This window comes from Sphaerodactylus townsendi, linkage group LG07, assembly GCF_021028975.2.
Source record: "Sphaerodactylus townsendi isolate TG3544 linkage group LG07, MPM_Stown_v2.3, whole genome shotgun sequence".
Classification (NCBI taxonomy): Eukaryota; Metazoa; Chordata; class Lepidosauria; order Squamata; family Sphaerodactylidae; genus Sphaerodactylus; species Sphaerodactylus townsendi.
In genome coordinates this window covers 38743288-38759981 of record NC_059431.1, presented here as the reverse complement: position 1 = coordinate 38759981, position 16694 = coordinate 38743288, and the positions used below count along the sequence as shown (strand labels likewise).

At 40.9% G+C, this 16694-nt stretch overlaps 1 protein-coding gene across 2 annotated transcripts; it reads left to right on the top strand.

Moving 5' to 3' along the window:
- The first annotated feature begins 517 nt into the window (after positions 1-517).
- Positions 518-11501, top strand: MARVELD2 (MARVEL domain containing 2). Of its 2 annotated transcripts, XM_048504556.1 has the most exons (7): positions 518-925; positions 1486-2646; positions 4241-4273; positions 6015-6154; positions 7047-7218; positions 8044-8094; positions 9314-11501. In XM_048504556.1, the coding sequence occupies exons 2-7, from the start codon at positions 1501-1503 to the stop codon at positions 9422-9424; spliced, it is 1653 nt and encodes a 550-aa protein (XP_048360513.1). In that variant the 5' UTR covers positions 518-925; positions 1486-1500; the 3' UTR covers positions 9425-11501. The 2 variants fall into 2 exon arrangements, with proteins under 2 accessions (XP_048360513.1, XP_048360514.1); XM_048504557.1 differs by lacking the exon at positions 1486-2646.
- The last annotated feature ends 5193 nt before the right edge of the window (positions 11502-16694 follow it).

The window sequence follows — 16694 nt, the reverse complement described above, 5'->3', positions numbered from 1 at the left end:
TCCATGGCATGAGTGGGGATTCGGACTTGGGTTTTCCAGATCCTAATCTGAAACTTTGACCACAGTACTAGGCTGGCTAGTGCCTGACTTTGTCTCACCTGCCCAACTCTTGTGACACCTGTGATATGGAGCGCAAGGCAGCTTCCTTCAGCTGACCCTGTGGTCTTCCATCAGGTGTGTGATCTGGGTATGAGCCTTTCTCGACACCATTTTAGGCTCTCTTTTGTCTTAGCAGGTACTGGCCTTCAACACCACACCTGAAATTCTTAAAATTTCCAGCGTGCCATTCCTAACCCTTCGTTACAACTATTCAGTTTCCAACTGTTGTTTACACTGACATCGCCATAGTTAGTAAACTGCCTGCAGCACCAGTACGGTTGAAAAAAAATTACGCTCATAAATTTCCAAGGTGGGGTGGAGGAACTTTCAGCGGGGAAAGTCTCGAGCGAGAGCAGTGACGTCTTCACCTGGAGGGGGCGGTCCGACAGGTGAGTCTCTACCTGTAATGGGCGGATGGGCGAGATGGAAAGAGACATTTGCCGCAGGCAGCAAAGAGTCGCGTCTGGGGGACTGCCTCTGCGCCGTGGAGCCCTTTTCCTGCCGCCATTCCAGGGATTTGTTTTTTTGTTTTTTTGTTTTGGCTTTTGTTTAGCCCTCCCCATTTCCTGAGCTGAGCTGGGACTGACGGACAGGAAGGCTTCGGCCTGATCCAGCCTTTGACCTGGCGGAGGGTGAATCGTGCCCCCTTCAGGTGGGAGCGGCCCCGGAGCAGGCGAGGTGTGGCTCCCTGTCTCCGCTTCCTGAGGGAGGTGCCTGGCCGGGCGAGGGGAAGAGAAGCGGGAAGAAAGCCAAGGAAGGGGAAATCTTGGCACTCCGCCTTCAAAAGGCCCGAGATTTGTAGGCTGCGACCCCAAGTTTCCGTGAGGTATTTTGGAGTTTCTTTTTCTTAGCAGAGAAGTGGGTTTGAGCCAAAGTTCCCAACTTGGATGGGGGAAAAGGTCAGGGTGATGAGGAAGTGGGCATGGTTTGTTCGCAGTCTCTTAATCCATGTGTTTGGAGGCTCGCTTTTCTTTTCATGTCTGAATACTGACCAGTGTCGAAAGGAAGAACTGTGACGACTGGGAAACATCAATCTCCGATCCTGGGAATATGTGAGGACAAACTGAAAATTACTGGTTAGTGAGGAGAAGGCTTTAAACGCTTGACTCTATTTGTTGTTGCTTTTTAATGTCCCGGACAAAATTCTTTCATTGGTTTAGTGGTTAAGCTTTGGTGAGCTCCGAGAGTCCTGTAAAAAAAAAATTGGACTGTACAAATTTGAAAAAAGGATTTAAATTTTTTAAGCTTGGGACAGAAACCTTGTTTTTCTTCATGGCAAGTACACTTGGAAGTTGTTCCCCCACCCCACTCGCCCACCATTTGGCAGAAACAAAACAAGGAAAGTAGTTTTTTATATCTTACACTTTATTTTAATTTCTGAAACAGGGGGAGAGGTTTCAAATGTCTTCAAGGAACGCACCAGCAGAACACAGACCAAGGCAGCCTGGTAGATCTGTTCATTATGATGAAGTGCACATTGATTCTCTTTCACAAGACAATGCTGAAACTGATTTTCAGGATAATGAGGAAATACTGAATGGTGCGTCCTTTCCACCACCTCCTCTACCATTACAACCACCCTTTGGGCCTGAATTTTATCCCAGTGACAGTGAAGAACCAGCTGAGGTCTCTGATCTCAAGCCAGTAAGAAAATTTGTTCCAGACTCATGGAAGAACTTCTTCAAAGGGAAGAAAAATGATCTTGAATGGAATAAACCAGTATCTGCAATTTCTGATGGTGTTGAATGCTCTCCACCCTCATCACCTACTCTTACTCCGAAGCGATCAGAACAAACTTCAGTTCCCAGCTCTTACCAAGATCCATATGGAGGATCAGGAGGAACCTACAATTCACGCAAAGAAGCTGAAGCCATGATTCCACCTGATCCTTATGGGTCTTTGGAGCAGCAAACTCAAACGGCTCTGGCTTACAGTGAGAAAGTAGAAGCTTATAATCAGAGATACTCTTACATGAAATCATGGGCAGGGCTGCTTAGGATCCTGGGTATTGTTGAACTACTTTTAGGGGCAGGTGTGTTTGCCTGTGTCACAGCTTATATTCACAAAGACAATGAATGGTACAATGCATATGGCTATTCGCAACCATATAGCTATGGGTCAAGCAGCATGTATGGAGGCTACTATTACAGTGGACCTAAAACACCCTTTGTTCTTGTGGTAGCAGGACTTGCTTGGATTGTGACTATTATCCTTCTGGCACTTGGCATGTCAATGTACTATAGGACCATTCTCCTAGATTCCCACTGGTGGCCTTTAACTGAATTTGGGATCAATGTTGCTTTGTTCATTTTGTACATGTCAGCTGCTATAGTCTACGTAAATGATGCTAATAGAGGAGGACTATGCTACTACCCATTATTTAACTCACCATTGAGTGCATCATTTTGCCGTATAGAAGGAGGACAGACAGCAGGAATGATCTTCTTGTTTGTAACAACAATTATTTATCTTATTGGTGCAATTATTTGCCTAAAATTGTGGAGGCACGAAAGTGCACGAAGGCACAGGGAATTTTTGGAACAAGAGGTAAGTCATCTTTTGGAGGGCATCTCATTTGTCAGTTTGAAAATTACTGAAGTGCCATTCATTCATTTCTTGTCTTGGATCTCTCTCTCCAAATAATAAACTCATATCATATGATTTCAGTTCCATATATAATATCAAATAACATTGGTGTATTTGCTGGTGTTTGATTATTTATACTCCTGATTGTAGGTGTTGCCTAGTATACTTGTAGTGATTACTGTAGTTAAGTGAGCATCATATATTCTCTTCCATTTAGTGGACACACATTTCTGTGCTGTCAACCAAATATGGGGGTTTTCTCTTTATGTAACAGACTTAATTCCAGAGTTATCTTGCAGGCCCAATGCAACTATGATGATATATTGTTTTGGTAGATGTCAATATGTTTGATCCTTACTTGCATTTACATTACAAAGGGTTTCTGTTAAATTGAAATGTTTGATTGAGCTAGTCTTATTCTGTTGTGACTGAACTTTCCTTCATTATGTGATATCATTTTTAACTTGCTGTTTTTCTTTCTAATTATGTATGGTAAGTCTTAAGTTTTGTGCCACATCATTATTCAGCTTCTAGCAGTAGTAACTGTTGTCATGTGTGAGTAGCAAATCAGGGCTGCGGCAATGCCATCTAGATCATACATGTGGATGGACCATTAAACCCTAGTGGGCGGCGGGGGGTGTCTGTGCTGAACCCCACCCTTTTCAGGAGGGCAGTGTGGTCAGACATGCTGAAGAGGCAGTAGGGACCCAACAGGGCAGAGACAATTGGCTTGGTGCCCTGCCTCTTCGCCTCTTGCTCATTGGCCCTATTGATGGAGCTCCCACTGAACTTCTTCTGGGGAAAGATGAAAGCATTGGCCCTCCATCAGATGAGGGGATGAAGCCACTTTCCAGGGCTAATCCCTGCTGGATTGCCTTGGCATACCCTAGCAATTGTTGTTCGCTGCCATAAATATTTGTAAAATTACTGTAGATTCTTTGGTACGGGAATATGCAAGTTCAAGGTTTTGTTGAACAGTACTGTAACATCTAAAATGCTATACTACTTTTTAAAAAGTGAAAGAGGTTTTCAGGATTTTGAAAGACTCTTTAGGATCCAACACTAAAATTCAGATTTATGTTATGCACATATCAGGATTTATTTATTTATCTATCTATTTATTTATTAAATTTATTCTAGGCAGCTGCGACATTAAAATATCCCGATACATAAAACCATTCCTTTAAAACACTACAACATACAACAGTTGAATCCTCACATAATCCTCACCCCCCAGCCCCCAGCAGCATCACATCATAGAGTGAGCACCCAGGAAGGCTAACCAGATGACTGGGTGAAGAGGAGAGTCTTTGCCAAGCACCTAAACCCATAAAGGGCAGGCACCCGACAAAGGGTAGGAGTCTGGCAAACCTCTGAGGGGTGGTTATTCCAAAGCTTTATTAATCAGTACTAGTAGTTATTGTATTTCTCATCTTATTAATTCAATTCAAATAGTGAGCTGGCTTTTTAGAATTGCAATCACATGTATATTGCATTTCAAGGACTTTTACTTTTGCACTTTAAATGCTTAGTGTTGATCTTTTGTTTTTATTAGATGAAGACACAATCTTTTCAACCAAAAAGAATGGTAAGAATAACATGTGTGTTTTGTTCTATATATATTTATAAATATATATGCAAATATAAAAATGCAAAATTTACAGACATTTCCAGCAAATGTCCTAGTGGGAAGGGGTTCTTTGCACTGGGCATCTAGAACAAGCCGGGGTGCATGCACAGGGCTGAGATGGTGGAGAGGCATGTTGAACAGGCAAATGGATTTATTGAATTCTGTTCCACAACTCATTGTCTGCTTTCATCTGGTAGCCAATTTTCAAATCCCACTGTTCCACTGAGCAAAGTTTACTCATTTATTTATTAAAATATTTATGCCCCAGCCTTTCCTTTTTACTCAAGTTTGAAGTCTTCCTCCAGTATAAGGAGCCTTCCTCCAACTTAAGTAGCTCTTCGGTTTGAGAAGGGATACTTAGAGGATGGTTTGATCTACCCCAGTGAACTGTAGCACATGTGCCTCATTCTGGTATGATGAGCAGTATATGCAGAAAGTTGTTAAAAGTTATTCTGGAATGTGTATTTTTCCCCTTTTCTTTTTTATCTCCAGAAGAACTCTTACATAAAAGAGAGTGGTGTCATCCAGTTTAGCTTTATATGTTGGACTTTGTCATCTTTGCAGGTGTAAATTGTTTAACTTTAGCATTGTAAAAGTTATTGCTCAGGCTTTGGCAGCAACCTGATAATCCTGTAGTGTAGCCATTGGATATTCCTTAAATGTGTGTACAGAGAATGTTTTTTGAGGGTCCATTATGGGATCCATAATTCAAGTGTCAACTGAAAAAATTCTGCATTTACCCTCATGGGGATAGATTCAGCAGGAAAGCTTGTTGAAGACATGGAGTGATTTCACCCAATCTCCCCTGCTTACTGCACTTCTCCATGCTGTGATCTGATTTGTTCAGAATGGTCTTCTGACTCTCAGAGAAGACCTTCAAGGTGCATATTGGCATGTTGAAAGAAGGCTCTGCTCTGCCAATTTTACTCCTAAAGTCTTCTGCAGGATCTAACCCCCGATCTCTTCCACCACTGTGATTGTTACTCTTTCAAAAAAGCTTTTGCTTGTATTCTGCTTAGACTGTATCATCTGTACAAAGATTCCATTGCTTCTGTGTCTTGCATACCATCAAATTATCATTACTGCAGAAGTATTAAGTATGCCAATCATTTTAGTAAAGTGGCTGACCTGTGTGGATAATGAGACCAGCATAGGGTCTCCTACAAACAGTGTGAGGGTGTCTACATGCTTTGGGAATCCTCAGATAGGCATCTAAACACTCCCCCAGTGGCTTGATGAGGACTGAAAATGCTCCATAAAAGATGGCAAAATCAACCTGCTCAAGGAAATGAGAATGTATAAAATGTGTGTTGGGGAGGGGGAGTTAAATAGTGTCTTCCCTTTTCCATCCATACATTTCTAATGGTGATTTGTCAAGCACTATTTTGTAATTGGTAGAAGCCGCTCTGCATGTCTCTTATGTATTGACATGAAACAGCAAATAGTCAACAGCCACCTAAATTGTGGAAGATTAATATACTGTTAATAGACAAAGTTGGTATTCTTGCATAAGGCTGAAGTTGGTAATTTCACCATCTTGGAATTGTATATTTAATCCATTCTTGTCTTAAAAGGTTGATTTTGGAGATCCGTGATCTGGAAATTATAAGTGAATGTCTGCCATTCACTATGCCGGGCAAAGCTCTTTTAATTTTTAAAAACATGTGTTATAACTAATCTTGATATTGTTTTTATTTAGAATGAAGATGAAGGTGATAGTCCCAAACAAGTAAAATATCAAAAGAAAAATAAACCTTTGGAAATTGAACCTGAACTGCTCAATGGCCATATACCAGCAGGACATATTCCCAAGCCTATAGTGATGCCAGATTACTTAGCGTGAGTGCCTCTTTAACATTCCTTATGAAGTTTACTCTGAGAGTGGGATATTTTCCATGCTCTTTCCATCTTAGAAGTATACTAAGATACTGATGTCTCATATTGATTAATTTGTCACTAAGTTATATTGACACACACTTATAATTTAGGGTGAATAGTTTTAGTTTGCAAAGTTAATATACCGGTAGTTATCAGTTTAAAAGAATGTTTTGTTTGCTTTTTATAGTGAGTTTGTTTTAGAAGTTCAGTACCGTAGAAGGCAAGTTGCTATATGGATATTTGTATTTATCACGAAAATATACCCTTTCTGACTGAATCAGCTGGTATCAGAGAAGTGCAAAAGAACAGCAGAATTGGCTGAAATTAACCAGATATTGTCCATCACTGTGTTCTAAAACCTGTGCTCGTTAGCTCAGATCAAAACCATTCATGCTGTAAGAAGATCCAAACTAAAATGTATATGGTGCATAAATGACTTCAATTGATTGAGAGCCAGTATGAAGCAGGGGATAGTGTTGGACTAGGATTGGGAGACCTTATTTAGATTCCCACTTATTTCTGAAGCTTCTTGGTCACCTTGCACCATTAAGTTTCCTTTTCTGTTTTAATCTCACCTACCTCGAAGGGCTATTTTGGGATTAAAATTGGAAGGAGGACAGAATAAAAACGACAAAGGGGAAATCTGGAAAATGTTTCAGATGACCAAATGAGCCTTGTTATTTTTTGCTGAAGATGGTAAAAATGGTACAGGGACTGAATCCTTATTGATGCATATTCCTCTACTTAGCAATTTTCCGTTTTATCCTAAACAAGATATTTTCATAAAAACAGCGTATCTTTGCATCTTGTTCACAGTTAAAATTATGACTTGTCATTATTATATTGATTACAGAAAATACCCAATAATTCGTAGAGATGAGGAAAGAGACCGCTATAAAGCTGTCTTTAATGATCAGTTTGCTGAATATAAAGAACTGTCTGCTGAGGTTCATGCAGTCTTAAAGAAATTTGATGAGCTAGATGCGCTGATGAGGAAGCTTCCTCAGCAACCCGGAAACACCCTCGTAAGTACCAAAATGAACAAGCATTTTGTTTATAAACAAATTTGGTCTTTTGGGGGGTGTTTCTTGAGAACCAGAGAAGTGTATTACTACATCTGTGCTCCTACTATGTAATTTCCTCATCATTTAACATGTCATATTTAAACGACTTATGCTTTATTTCAGCACTGTCTTAAGTTTCTGCTTCTTTTCAGATTTCTGCATTTTAAGCCCTGTTTATTGGGTATCCCATCCTATTGACCAAGAGACCACTGCTTTTCAGGGTAGAAGCAGAAAAATATGTGGTAGTTGACAAACAGTTGCCCCGAATGGACATTACTGGAGCTAGTGATAATCATACGCCTTTATTCAATTTGATATGGTAGAGCCTGGCAGACTGTAATAGAACTTTGCAGCTGCCTAGACCCTGCCATCCTTTGTCTGACAACTCAGTGACTCTTTTAGGAGCCAGCATGGTGTTAAGTGCAGGTGGACTCTAATCTAGAGAACCAGGTTTGAGTCCCATACCTCCACATGAGTGGTGGAGTCTTATCTGGAGAATCAGATTTGTTTGTCCACTCCTGCTGGATGACCCTGGGCTAATCACAGTTCTCTCAGAAGGTGTCTCACAAGGTGTCTGTTGTGGGGAGAGGAAGGAAAAGTAGTTTGTAAGCTGTCTTGAATCTCCTTACAGGAAAGAAAGGCAGGGTATAAATCAAAACTCTTCTTCTTCTACTCTTCTAATATTCCGAACTGTAGTAGTACAGTCAAAATAAGGTTTTAGGAGACAGAAATCAGACTACAGAGAAATAGAGATACATTTTAAAATGCTTGTTTTTTTCTTTACAGGAACATGATAGAATTTCAAAAGTATTGCAAGAGTATCAAAAGAAAAAGAACGTGAGTGTTGCAAAATACCTATTGGTTTATATAATACCACTCAACAATATATAAACACTTTTAAAATGTACTGACTTTAAAAAGGTTAATATTTACATCCATTTGAATAGGGCATATCAAAGTTGGCGACCATATCAAGAAATATCTGGCCTGTAATGTATTGATTGCGAGGCAAAGGACAGTATAATTTATCTGGAGTACTCAGATTGTTTTTGGGTTTTCTCCTTTCCATTTCAGTTTTTTATTATAATTATTACATACATTTTGCAACATCATAATTTGATAAAACAAAAGGAAGGAAAGAAGTGAAAAAAAGAAAAGGATGGTGTTTACAATAGATCATAAAAAGCAAAAGGATATGTCTTATGACTTTTTCATTCCAATGCATAATAAAAATTAACCAGCATTCACAAAACTAATTTGTACATTGTGAAGCACCCATTCTTTGATGAAAAGTCTAGAGTGGTGTGCTTAGAGAAACAGTTAAGAAACCAGCACCATGGATCCAATTTAACATGCATACACTGTACATGCACATGGCTGCTTCTGACTCTGCTATAGGAGATCCCAGTCACAGATCCTGCAGGTGATCCTAATTATAGGTCTCCTCCACCTTGTATTAGTGTTTACTTTGCATTTCACTTCCATTTTACATCTCTAGTGAGCAGGGTGGATCCAACCATCTTTGAGCCCTAAGGGGCCTTCCTCCAACTTGCTTGACTTTTCCACCTAAGGAAGAGCCACTTAAAGAAAGCTCCATAGGCTGCGGGAGGGCTTCCAACTCTCAGAGTTGGGGGATGGGCCTAGCATCCACCCTAGTGTTTCTACCTTTTAAAAAGGCTGTTTAGATTTGATTCAGTATGAATTTGATTTCATTACTCTTACGCATGAATGCTTTTTGAAGCAAAAGAGTTCATCGTGCAACTGATATCTTGACTGTATAAAATCTTATGTCATAACCAAATGTTGAAAAAGGAAACCTCTCTTAAGGCAAGAGGAAAAGGCTTGCCTAGGTCTTAATTTTCATTATCCTTGTGTTTAGATTTATCATTTCCACTTGTCTTCCCACTCCAAAGACTCAGGATGGATAATGAAAGCTAAAGATCCCTAGTAAAACAAAATAACAAATAATCTCATTCATTTTCCCACCCTTGTATAACTAGCAACTTGAGGTTCTACAGTCCAGCACAAAACAATATTGATTTATTTTGTTTTGCAGGATCCTACCTTTCTGGAGAAAAAAGAACGTTGTGAATACTTAAAGAACAAGCTTTCACACATAAAACAAAAAATTCAGGAATATGACAAAATTATGAATTGGAATAGCTAGTGGGACCATAACTTGACAAGCACAGGTTTCTGTCTTAAAAAAAATTATTTATTGCCACTGCTGTACATATTTTTGTTCTGTGAGCTCAAGTACTTATTGGTCACAATCTTCTGCTGGGCAGCTCCATCCACAAGCCAGGTGCCCAGCTGTAGTGCTGCAGCTACACCACCACGCCTCTCCCAAAAGGGCTTCCTGGCAGCATTAGGAGGCTGCAAAAATGCAAAAGCCTCCCTGCCACCAAGCAGCCTCTTTGGGGCTGTTCAGACTTAAGCCACCATTTTCAGTGGCTTCAGTCTGCACTGGACACTGCCGGCATACAGTGGCAAATAGCTGGGAGAGAGTTGAAGTCGGCCCCTCCCCCAACCACACTCCCCGACAACCCCCACTGCACCAATGGAGGCAGGGCAGGTACTGGAACACTGGCGCCACAGTTGGTGCTGTGGCCCAGCACCAGGGGCGTGCAGTGGAAGCTGTGTGCCAGCAAAATCGTTCTTCTGCCAGGGTAAGTGCCCCAGGGAGGGCGAATCTGCCAACATAGCTGGTGCGCCGTTCCCACAGCGAATTTGGGGCCCCTGCTTTGGATGGGGCTCTAAGTCTTCTATTGACTACCTTTCCATTGTTATATTGAATGTAGTGTAAATAAGATTTTCTTACTACTTTTATGTATTTTTGTACTTTTTATCATGATGCTCTTTCAATCTTATATGGATAAATTTAGTTCTTATCCCTTCCTTCTCTTATTGCTTTAAATATTTTCATTTCCATATTTGGATATACTATTGTGAATTGTTTTGTATAATTATAGTTGAAATAATGAATTTAATATGAACAATCTATATATCAGCTCCACACCCTTCTCTGTAAATGCACATGTTGACTGGACATTGCTGAGTACACATAACTGTGCATGCTTAGCCATCGAAAAGATTGTGCTGCCAGCTTTGATAAGGCTCATTATATTTTTGGAGAGATGTGAAAGTCTTCATCCTTTGAAGAAAACAATACCTGGATTTACCAAATCAGGCAAAGTGAAAATGAAGAGTTATTGTTCATTTGGGTCTGTAGACACTTTTCAATGAAGTGGGGAAAAACCTGAGTGTGCAATGCTGAGTGCTAGAAACTCCTGGAATAATGAAGAAAGGAAATTTTGTACATGAGATTGACAAAAAGAAGCTTGTGCCTATATATGCATTACAGTCTATAATGGAGGAAGGAAATTCTTGTCCGTGGGATTTTCAAAAAGAAGGGTTCTTCTGTATACACATTACAATCTAGAATAGTAAAGAAGCTGGCTGATTAAATGTCCAACTATTTTTACGTTACTGAATTTTATAAAATGCCTTCATTCCTTCACAACAGCTGCATATTTAGCATGGTGTTTTGAAACTACTAGATCACTATTGTGCTGTACCTTGGATGCTGCAGATGTGTTCTGTTTAAATTTAGTGGGGGAAATTGCCATCCTGTTGTTACCAGTCTGCCTGAGAATTGGAGAGACATTTATCTTCAAGAGTATTATTTTCTGATCTTGCGCACATATAGTGATGCTACAGAAGGAGATATCTGTTCTGTACTATATGCACCACTAAATAGATTGCAATGCTATCAGTTCTGGTAATACTGTAATCTCTGATGGGGAAGATGGGTTGAATGATAGTTTCCCCCACCCCCACCCCAGCAAATATCTTGCTTTGTACTTCAACGGCAGATCTTCAAGCAAAAAAACTGTTTCTGTGTGTTGACTGCTGCTGCAGAACTCAGGTGCCTAATTAGAAATCCCCTGAAATTTATGCTTCTTTAGGGAAAGTCTTGTTGATGAACAGTATGTGCCTGTCTACACTGCATCATAATTTTGCACACAAACATTTTAAAGAGAGTCTTGTAGCCTGGGGCAATCAGTTTTGACTTGTTGTGGTATTTTACAGTTTTTTGATAACTGAAAGTTTCTTTTTCTTTTTTACTTTCAGTTTAATATTGAATAAGTTATACATTCTAGAATCTAGAACAGCCAGATCACTTCTATTGATCCATTCATTATGACCACTGAAAACGTTAAGAATAAAAATGAATAAACTAATAACACATAGTATATTGTATTTATTATTTTATTCTGCTGGACTCTCGGTGAGAAAGGTTGGCTGTAAGTAAAGGTAGAATGCACAGTATAAATACAGTCATGAGACTAGGAATTATTGCAGTCTTCAAGCATATAGTATTAAATGCTGTTAAACATGCAGAAAATGGTATTACATAAGCATAAAACTAAATTAGTATCAGTAGAATACTTTGTGCATCTAACTGATGATATATGCTATTCATGGTGGTATAGTTTTAATGTTTAGGAGATTCTAATTAGTTGGCTTGAAAGAGAAATTTAAATAAAGAAAATATACAAAATAACATTTTATAACTAATGAGTATATTGCACAAAATGCAGAAAAATAAAAAAACTACCTTTACAGTCTTCTGGCAGAACAGAATTGAGCTTGGTCCACCTGCCATTTTTTCCTTTATAATATGTGTATAATGGTGTGGGTGTGAAGGATTCTGCTGTTCAACAGTGACTTGTTTTAAAAAATCCTCATTGGGAATGTTCATGGGACTTTTACAGCCCAATTCAAACATCTTCCAGGAGGTGGAGGAAGGCAGCAAACGCTGGACAATCCCCTGCTGCCTGAAAACCCTCCACAGGGCAAAATGGACAGGTGGCGTAACTCAGAGGCCTGTGCCAGGGGGCATTCCTGGCTCAAAAGCCCAATGGAAGCCAACTAAGGTTGGCTCCATCCCTAGGAACATCCCAACACCCCCCCCCCCCGCGAGGCAAAGTCCCCTTTAGGCTGGTGCAGTTCTTCAGGTGGCTGGCTTTTCTGTGGGCAAACGCACTGGCACAGCTCCACACCGGTTTCAGGAGCCACTTTAGCATACACACACACACCAGATTGGGCTGCCTGTGACCGAGGGGTAAATATTCAACATAGCATAAGACATCATTTTAGTATGTTGCAAGCTGTTACTAATATAATAAACATATGTTTATGTAGCAGGCTGATCCTATTCTGAGCTGCATGCAAAGTTAGAAGGGGACAGCTGTTCCAAAATGTTTGTATTTTAACATCTACACTAAATTCAGGGGCACAAGACTTCTGGTTTTGCCCCCCATGGCACTGACTTGAAGTTTATAACCTGGGGCACCAAGTACCTTTGCTTGGCTTCCAGCATGTGGCAACATTTAATCCTTCTGAGCCGCTCTTATTCTTGACTTGCTAGTTTTTATGAACACCCTGAGCTCCTTGGAGGAAGAGAAACAAAAGTATGCCTTGGAACACATTTTTGAAACTTTTTACCTGCACTTCAGGCGTTTCTTTCATCTTTCTCACCTGTTGAATGACTGAATATGTGTTGCAACTTTTACCTCTGCTGAACTGATCCCTGTATAATTATAAGGATGCATCATCCTCTTCAATTACTTCTTTTGGGTTTTTTTTTACATATGAACCATGGGAAGGATGACATAATCGTCTGACTGCCAAATGTACACTTTTATGTATTCACTTAGGAAATATTCTCAGTCATAACACTGTAAAGAAAGAAGCATATATAATTCTAGTGCAAGATTCTAAAGGGAGATTGTCCCTAATTATCATCCCTGTGGAGGATGGTCGTTATTTCCCTACAAAACTCTCTCATTGAGATAAAGCACGTTCAGATGGTTTTAGTCAAAAGCAAGCAGAAGTTTACGGAGTAATTTAATATAAAATAATAGGTAATCATCCAATATCCATATCCACTCTACCAACATTCTCATCTCAAAATACTTTCCAAATTGAATGTATACAGTTCCCTAAGCTGCAAATAGGTCTTTGAATAACTGTACTTCTGGTTCAGGTAGTTAATTCTCTCAAGTAGATAGAGTTGATGTCTTTTATAATTAAGTGGTGTGTGTGTGTGTGCGCGCGCATGCTCATATACACACATATACGCATACAAAGATAACATGTAAAACCAAGATGAATGGATAATCCCTATATGAAGCATGATAGAGCCTATTCTAATAGCTGCACATTTGTTGGTGGGAGTGTTTGGTCTTCATGTCCCAGCTTACTTCAAGTTTTTGGCTTGGTGGAAGCATACATATTGCACTTGTCTCTCACTTGTAGCTGACCGAAATATTTATTTCATAAATATTTATGAAAGGGTGCTATTAGCAAATTGTGAAGAAATAAGGGTGTGAATATAAATGCATATAATTGACTTTGTAAAATGACTAGACTTGAGTCTAGTAATAAATAAACATATAAATAAATACATTGATAAATAAATATTTTTGTCTGAGCAGAAATGGCATTTGTAAAATATTTATTAAGGCAACACCATTAAAAGCATATGATTGTTGTCTAAGATTAACAGGACTGAGAAAGGTGTAAAAATTGCAGAGGTGACAGAATCAATATGGCACTAGACATTTGCATTGTGTATGGTTTTCTCAGCGGTTCTCAACCTGTGGGTCGTGACCCCTTTGGGGGTCGAATGACCCTTTCACAGGGGTCGCCCAAGGTTCTCTGCATCAGTGTTCTCCGTCTGTAAAATGGATAAATGTTAGGGTTGGGGGTCACCACAACATGAGGAACTGTTGTCGCGGCATTAGGAAGATTGAGAACCACTCTTAGAGTGTTTATGGGCATGATGGCAACACTCTCTAGACTAGAACAATCATGCCGAGAAGTTGGAAATAGGTGTAATGCCTGGCTCTAACTTGGAAATACTCCCCACCCCACCCTAACAACTACTGAAGAACAGCTAAAATGATGAGCAGGGAAAATGAATGGAGGCTGATCAGAAGACTGAACCATGAAAAAGGTGTGGTAAAAACAATTGACCTCTCTTCTCCATGTCAACAACTTAGCCTTTAGCCCAACTTACCCCTCTATCTGTCATCTTTGATTTCATTCAATAAAAAGTATTAACAAATAGCTTTTGAAACACTGGCAATAAAAATACAGCTGTCTTTAAGAAATAGCAAGAATATTCTCCAGGAAATCACACTTATTCTTGCAGCATTTGTTCTACTACAAAGGCATCTTCATAAAAGTCTCTGTGTCTCATCTATTCAAATGAATTGTTATTACTGTGTTAGTGAGCTAAGTACAATGGGTGGCTGTAGACTCAGTCTGAAGGCTGACTCAGAATGGAGTTTTGTTGACTCAGTATGGGTACTCTGTCTTATAGACTTGACACTATGGATGCCAGTTTACAGATGGGTCCTAGGGATCCCCTGGAGTTACAGCTCATCTGCAGATTTGAGATCAGTTCTCCTGGAGAAAATGGATGATTTGGAGGCTGGACTCTATGGTATTATATCTCACTGAGGTCCCTGACATTTCTAGGCTCCAGCTCCAAATCTCCTAGAGTTTGCTAGACTGGATCTGGAAATAGGGGTGTATGTACAGAAAAATGGGACTTGGGGCAAGCAGTGAAATTGCACACACACCCCGCCGCCCAATCCAACAGCTACCTTTTAGAAAACTAGACAAAAACATTAGCTCAAAAATACAAGTAAAACTCCCTATCTTTTTATATCTTCATATTCCTTGCTTTTGCTAATTTAAATTGGTCTAGGATGTGATCAAAGTTTTTGACACAGATATCCTTTCTGTGTCATCTCTCTTTGACACCACCTTGCTTTTATTTTATTGTTCGAAACTCATGGTCTGCCTCCGCACCACCCTGAGACTGGGAGCGACAGCAGTGATAAGGAGCACACCGCATTCGAGAGCTGTGAGGAGGAGCCAGCTGACAGCGAGGGCAACAGGACAAGCCCCACAGCCCCAACAATGGGTGACTGGCATTCTGAACCTGTGCCACAGACATACCCGGAAGTCTCTGACAGCACCGAGTGTCTCATCCCAGGACTGCCTTGCTTGGCTAGCAGTGATCCTGAAGCAGCTCTGAGGACTTCACTAGCACCAGCAGCATGCAGCCCCCTCATCTCCCCTCCTCCGATGGAACAGAGGTGCCAGTTCAGAGTTAGTAAAATGCAGGAAGTCCACCAGATTGGATGCTCAGTTGATGTAAGTCACCCACAGAATTGATGGTAGCGACTCAACTGATTGCAGCTGCTTGCCTCCAGCAGGACATACAGGGCAATTGCTAACAGCTGTTTGTCCTCTACAGAAGCAAAACCTGTTGTTGGTCTTGCTGTTACTCTGCCCCAGACCTGCTTCTGCACTTGGGACCCTTGCTCTTGGACCTTGCCTCAGACCCTAACCTTCAGACTGTTCTCATGAACCATTCTTTCGGACTCTGCCTGGACTCTGATTGCCTTGTACATGTTTTTGACTTCGGACCATCTGGACTCTTCTGGGAACTGTGTTTATGCTTCCCTGGCCAGAACCTTCCTGCTGCCTTCACCAGGCAGCTACCCAGATGGTGACATAAATCTTTTTGCCCTTGTTCCCCCTCCTATACTTTTGTCTTTTGTCATTACCATTTTTCTCTCTATTGGTAACCTAACAATTTATCTCCTTCTGCTTCATCAGACACAAGGCCTGTAAGACACATGAAGCAGTCTCTCTCTCCATCTGCATACCCAGCTTCAGGCAGAGGTGGAGCCATATGGGGAAGCAGAAGAGAATGAGGGGAAGCTTCCAGTGGGCCTGCACCCAAAGCCATAGCTGCCTCAGAGAAGCGGGGGAACACAAACAGCCTGGCTGCCTAACGGCCCAGTCTCCTCTGGGCCGCTCGCCTGGCACTAGGTTAAAGAGAATTAAACTTAAAGCAACATTTGGGTTTCTTATTCTTTGGTGGTGCAGCGATTGTGGGGGTGGGGAGAATTGGCCTACTTTTCTAGCCACCACCACCCCGCCACTGCCGAAGGAGAAGCCTGGAGGTTGCTTTAAATGTAATTATCTTTGACAGTTCCGGGCAAGTGGTCGGGACCAGGAAGAGAATGGGAGCAGTGACAAGACCAGAGAGGGTGCCCTTCCCTGGCCTTGTGCCCACCCCCATCTCTTCCTGGCTGCTTTCCTGGAACTAGGTTAAAGAGAATTAGAGCAGTCTTCTGCCATGGCAGGGGTAGTGGGGGTGGTAGCCAGTGTGCCCCCAGGCAACGGGCACCCAGGGCAAGAGCCCTGACTTGCCCCACCCTCATTACACTCCTATCTGGAGACCTTACCTCTTATCCTCCATTGGTGGTCAGAGGAGACTTGGCAACCCTAGTTGACACACAATGGCCTGTCAACTGTCACCCCAAGGGAGAATCAAAGGAAAGTTT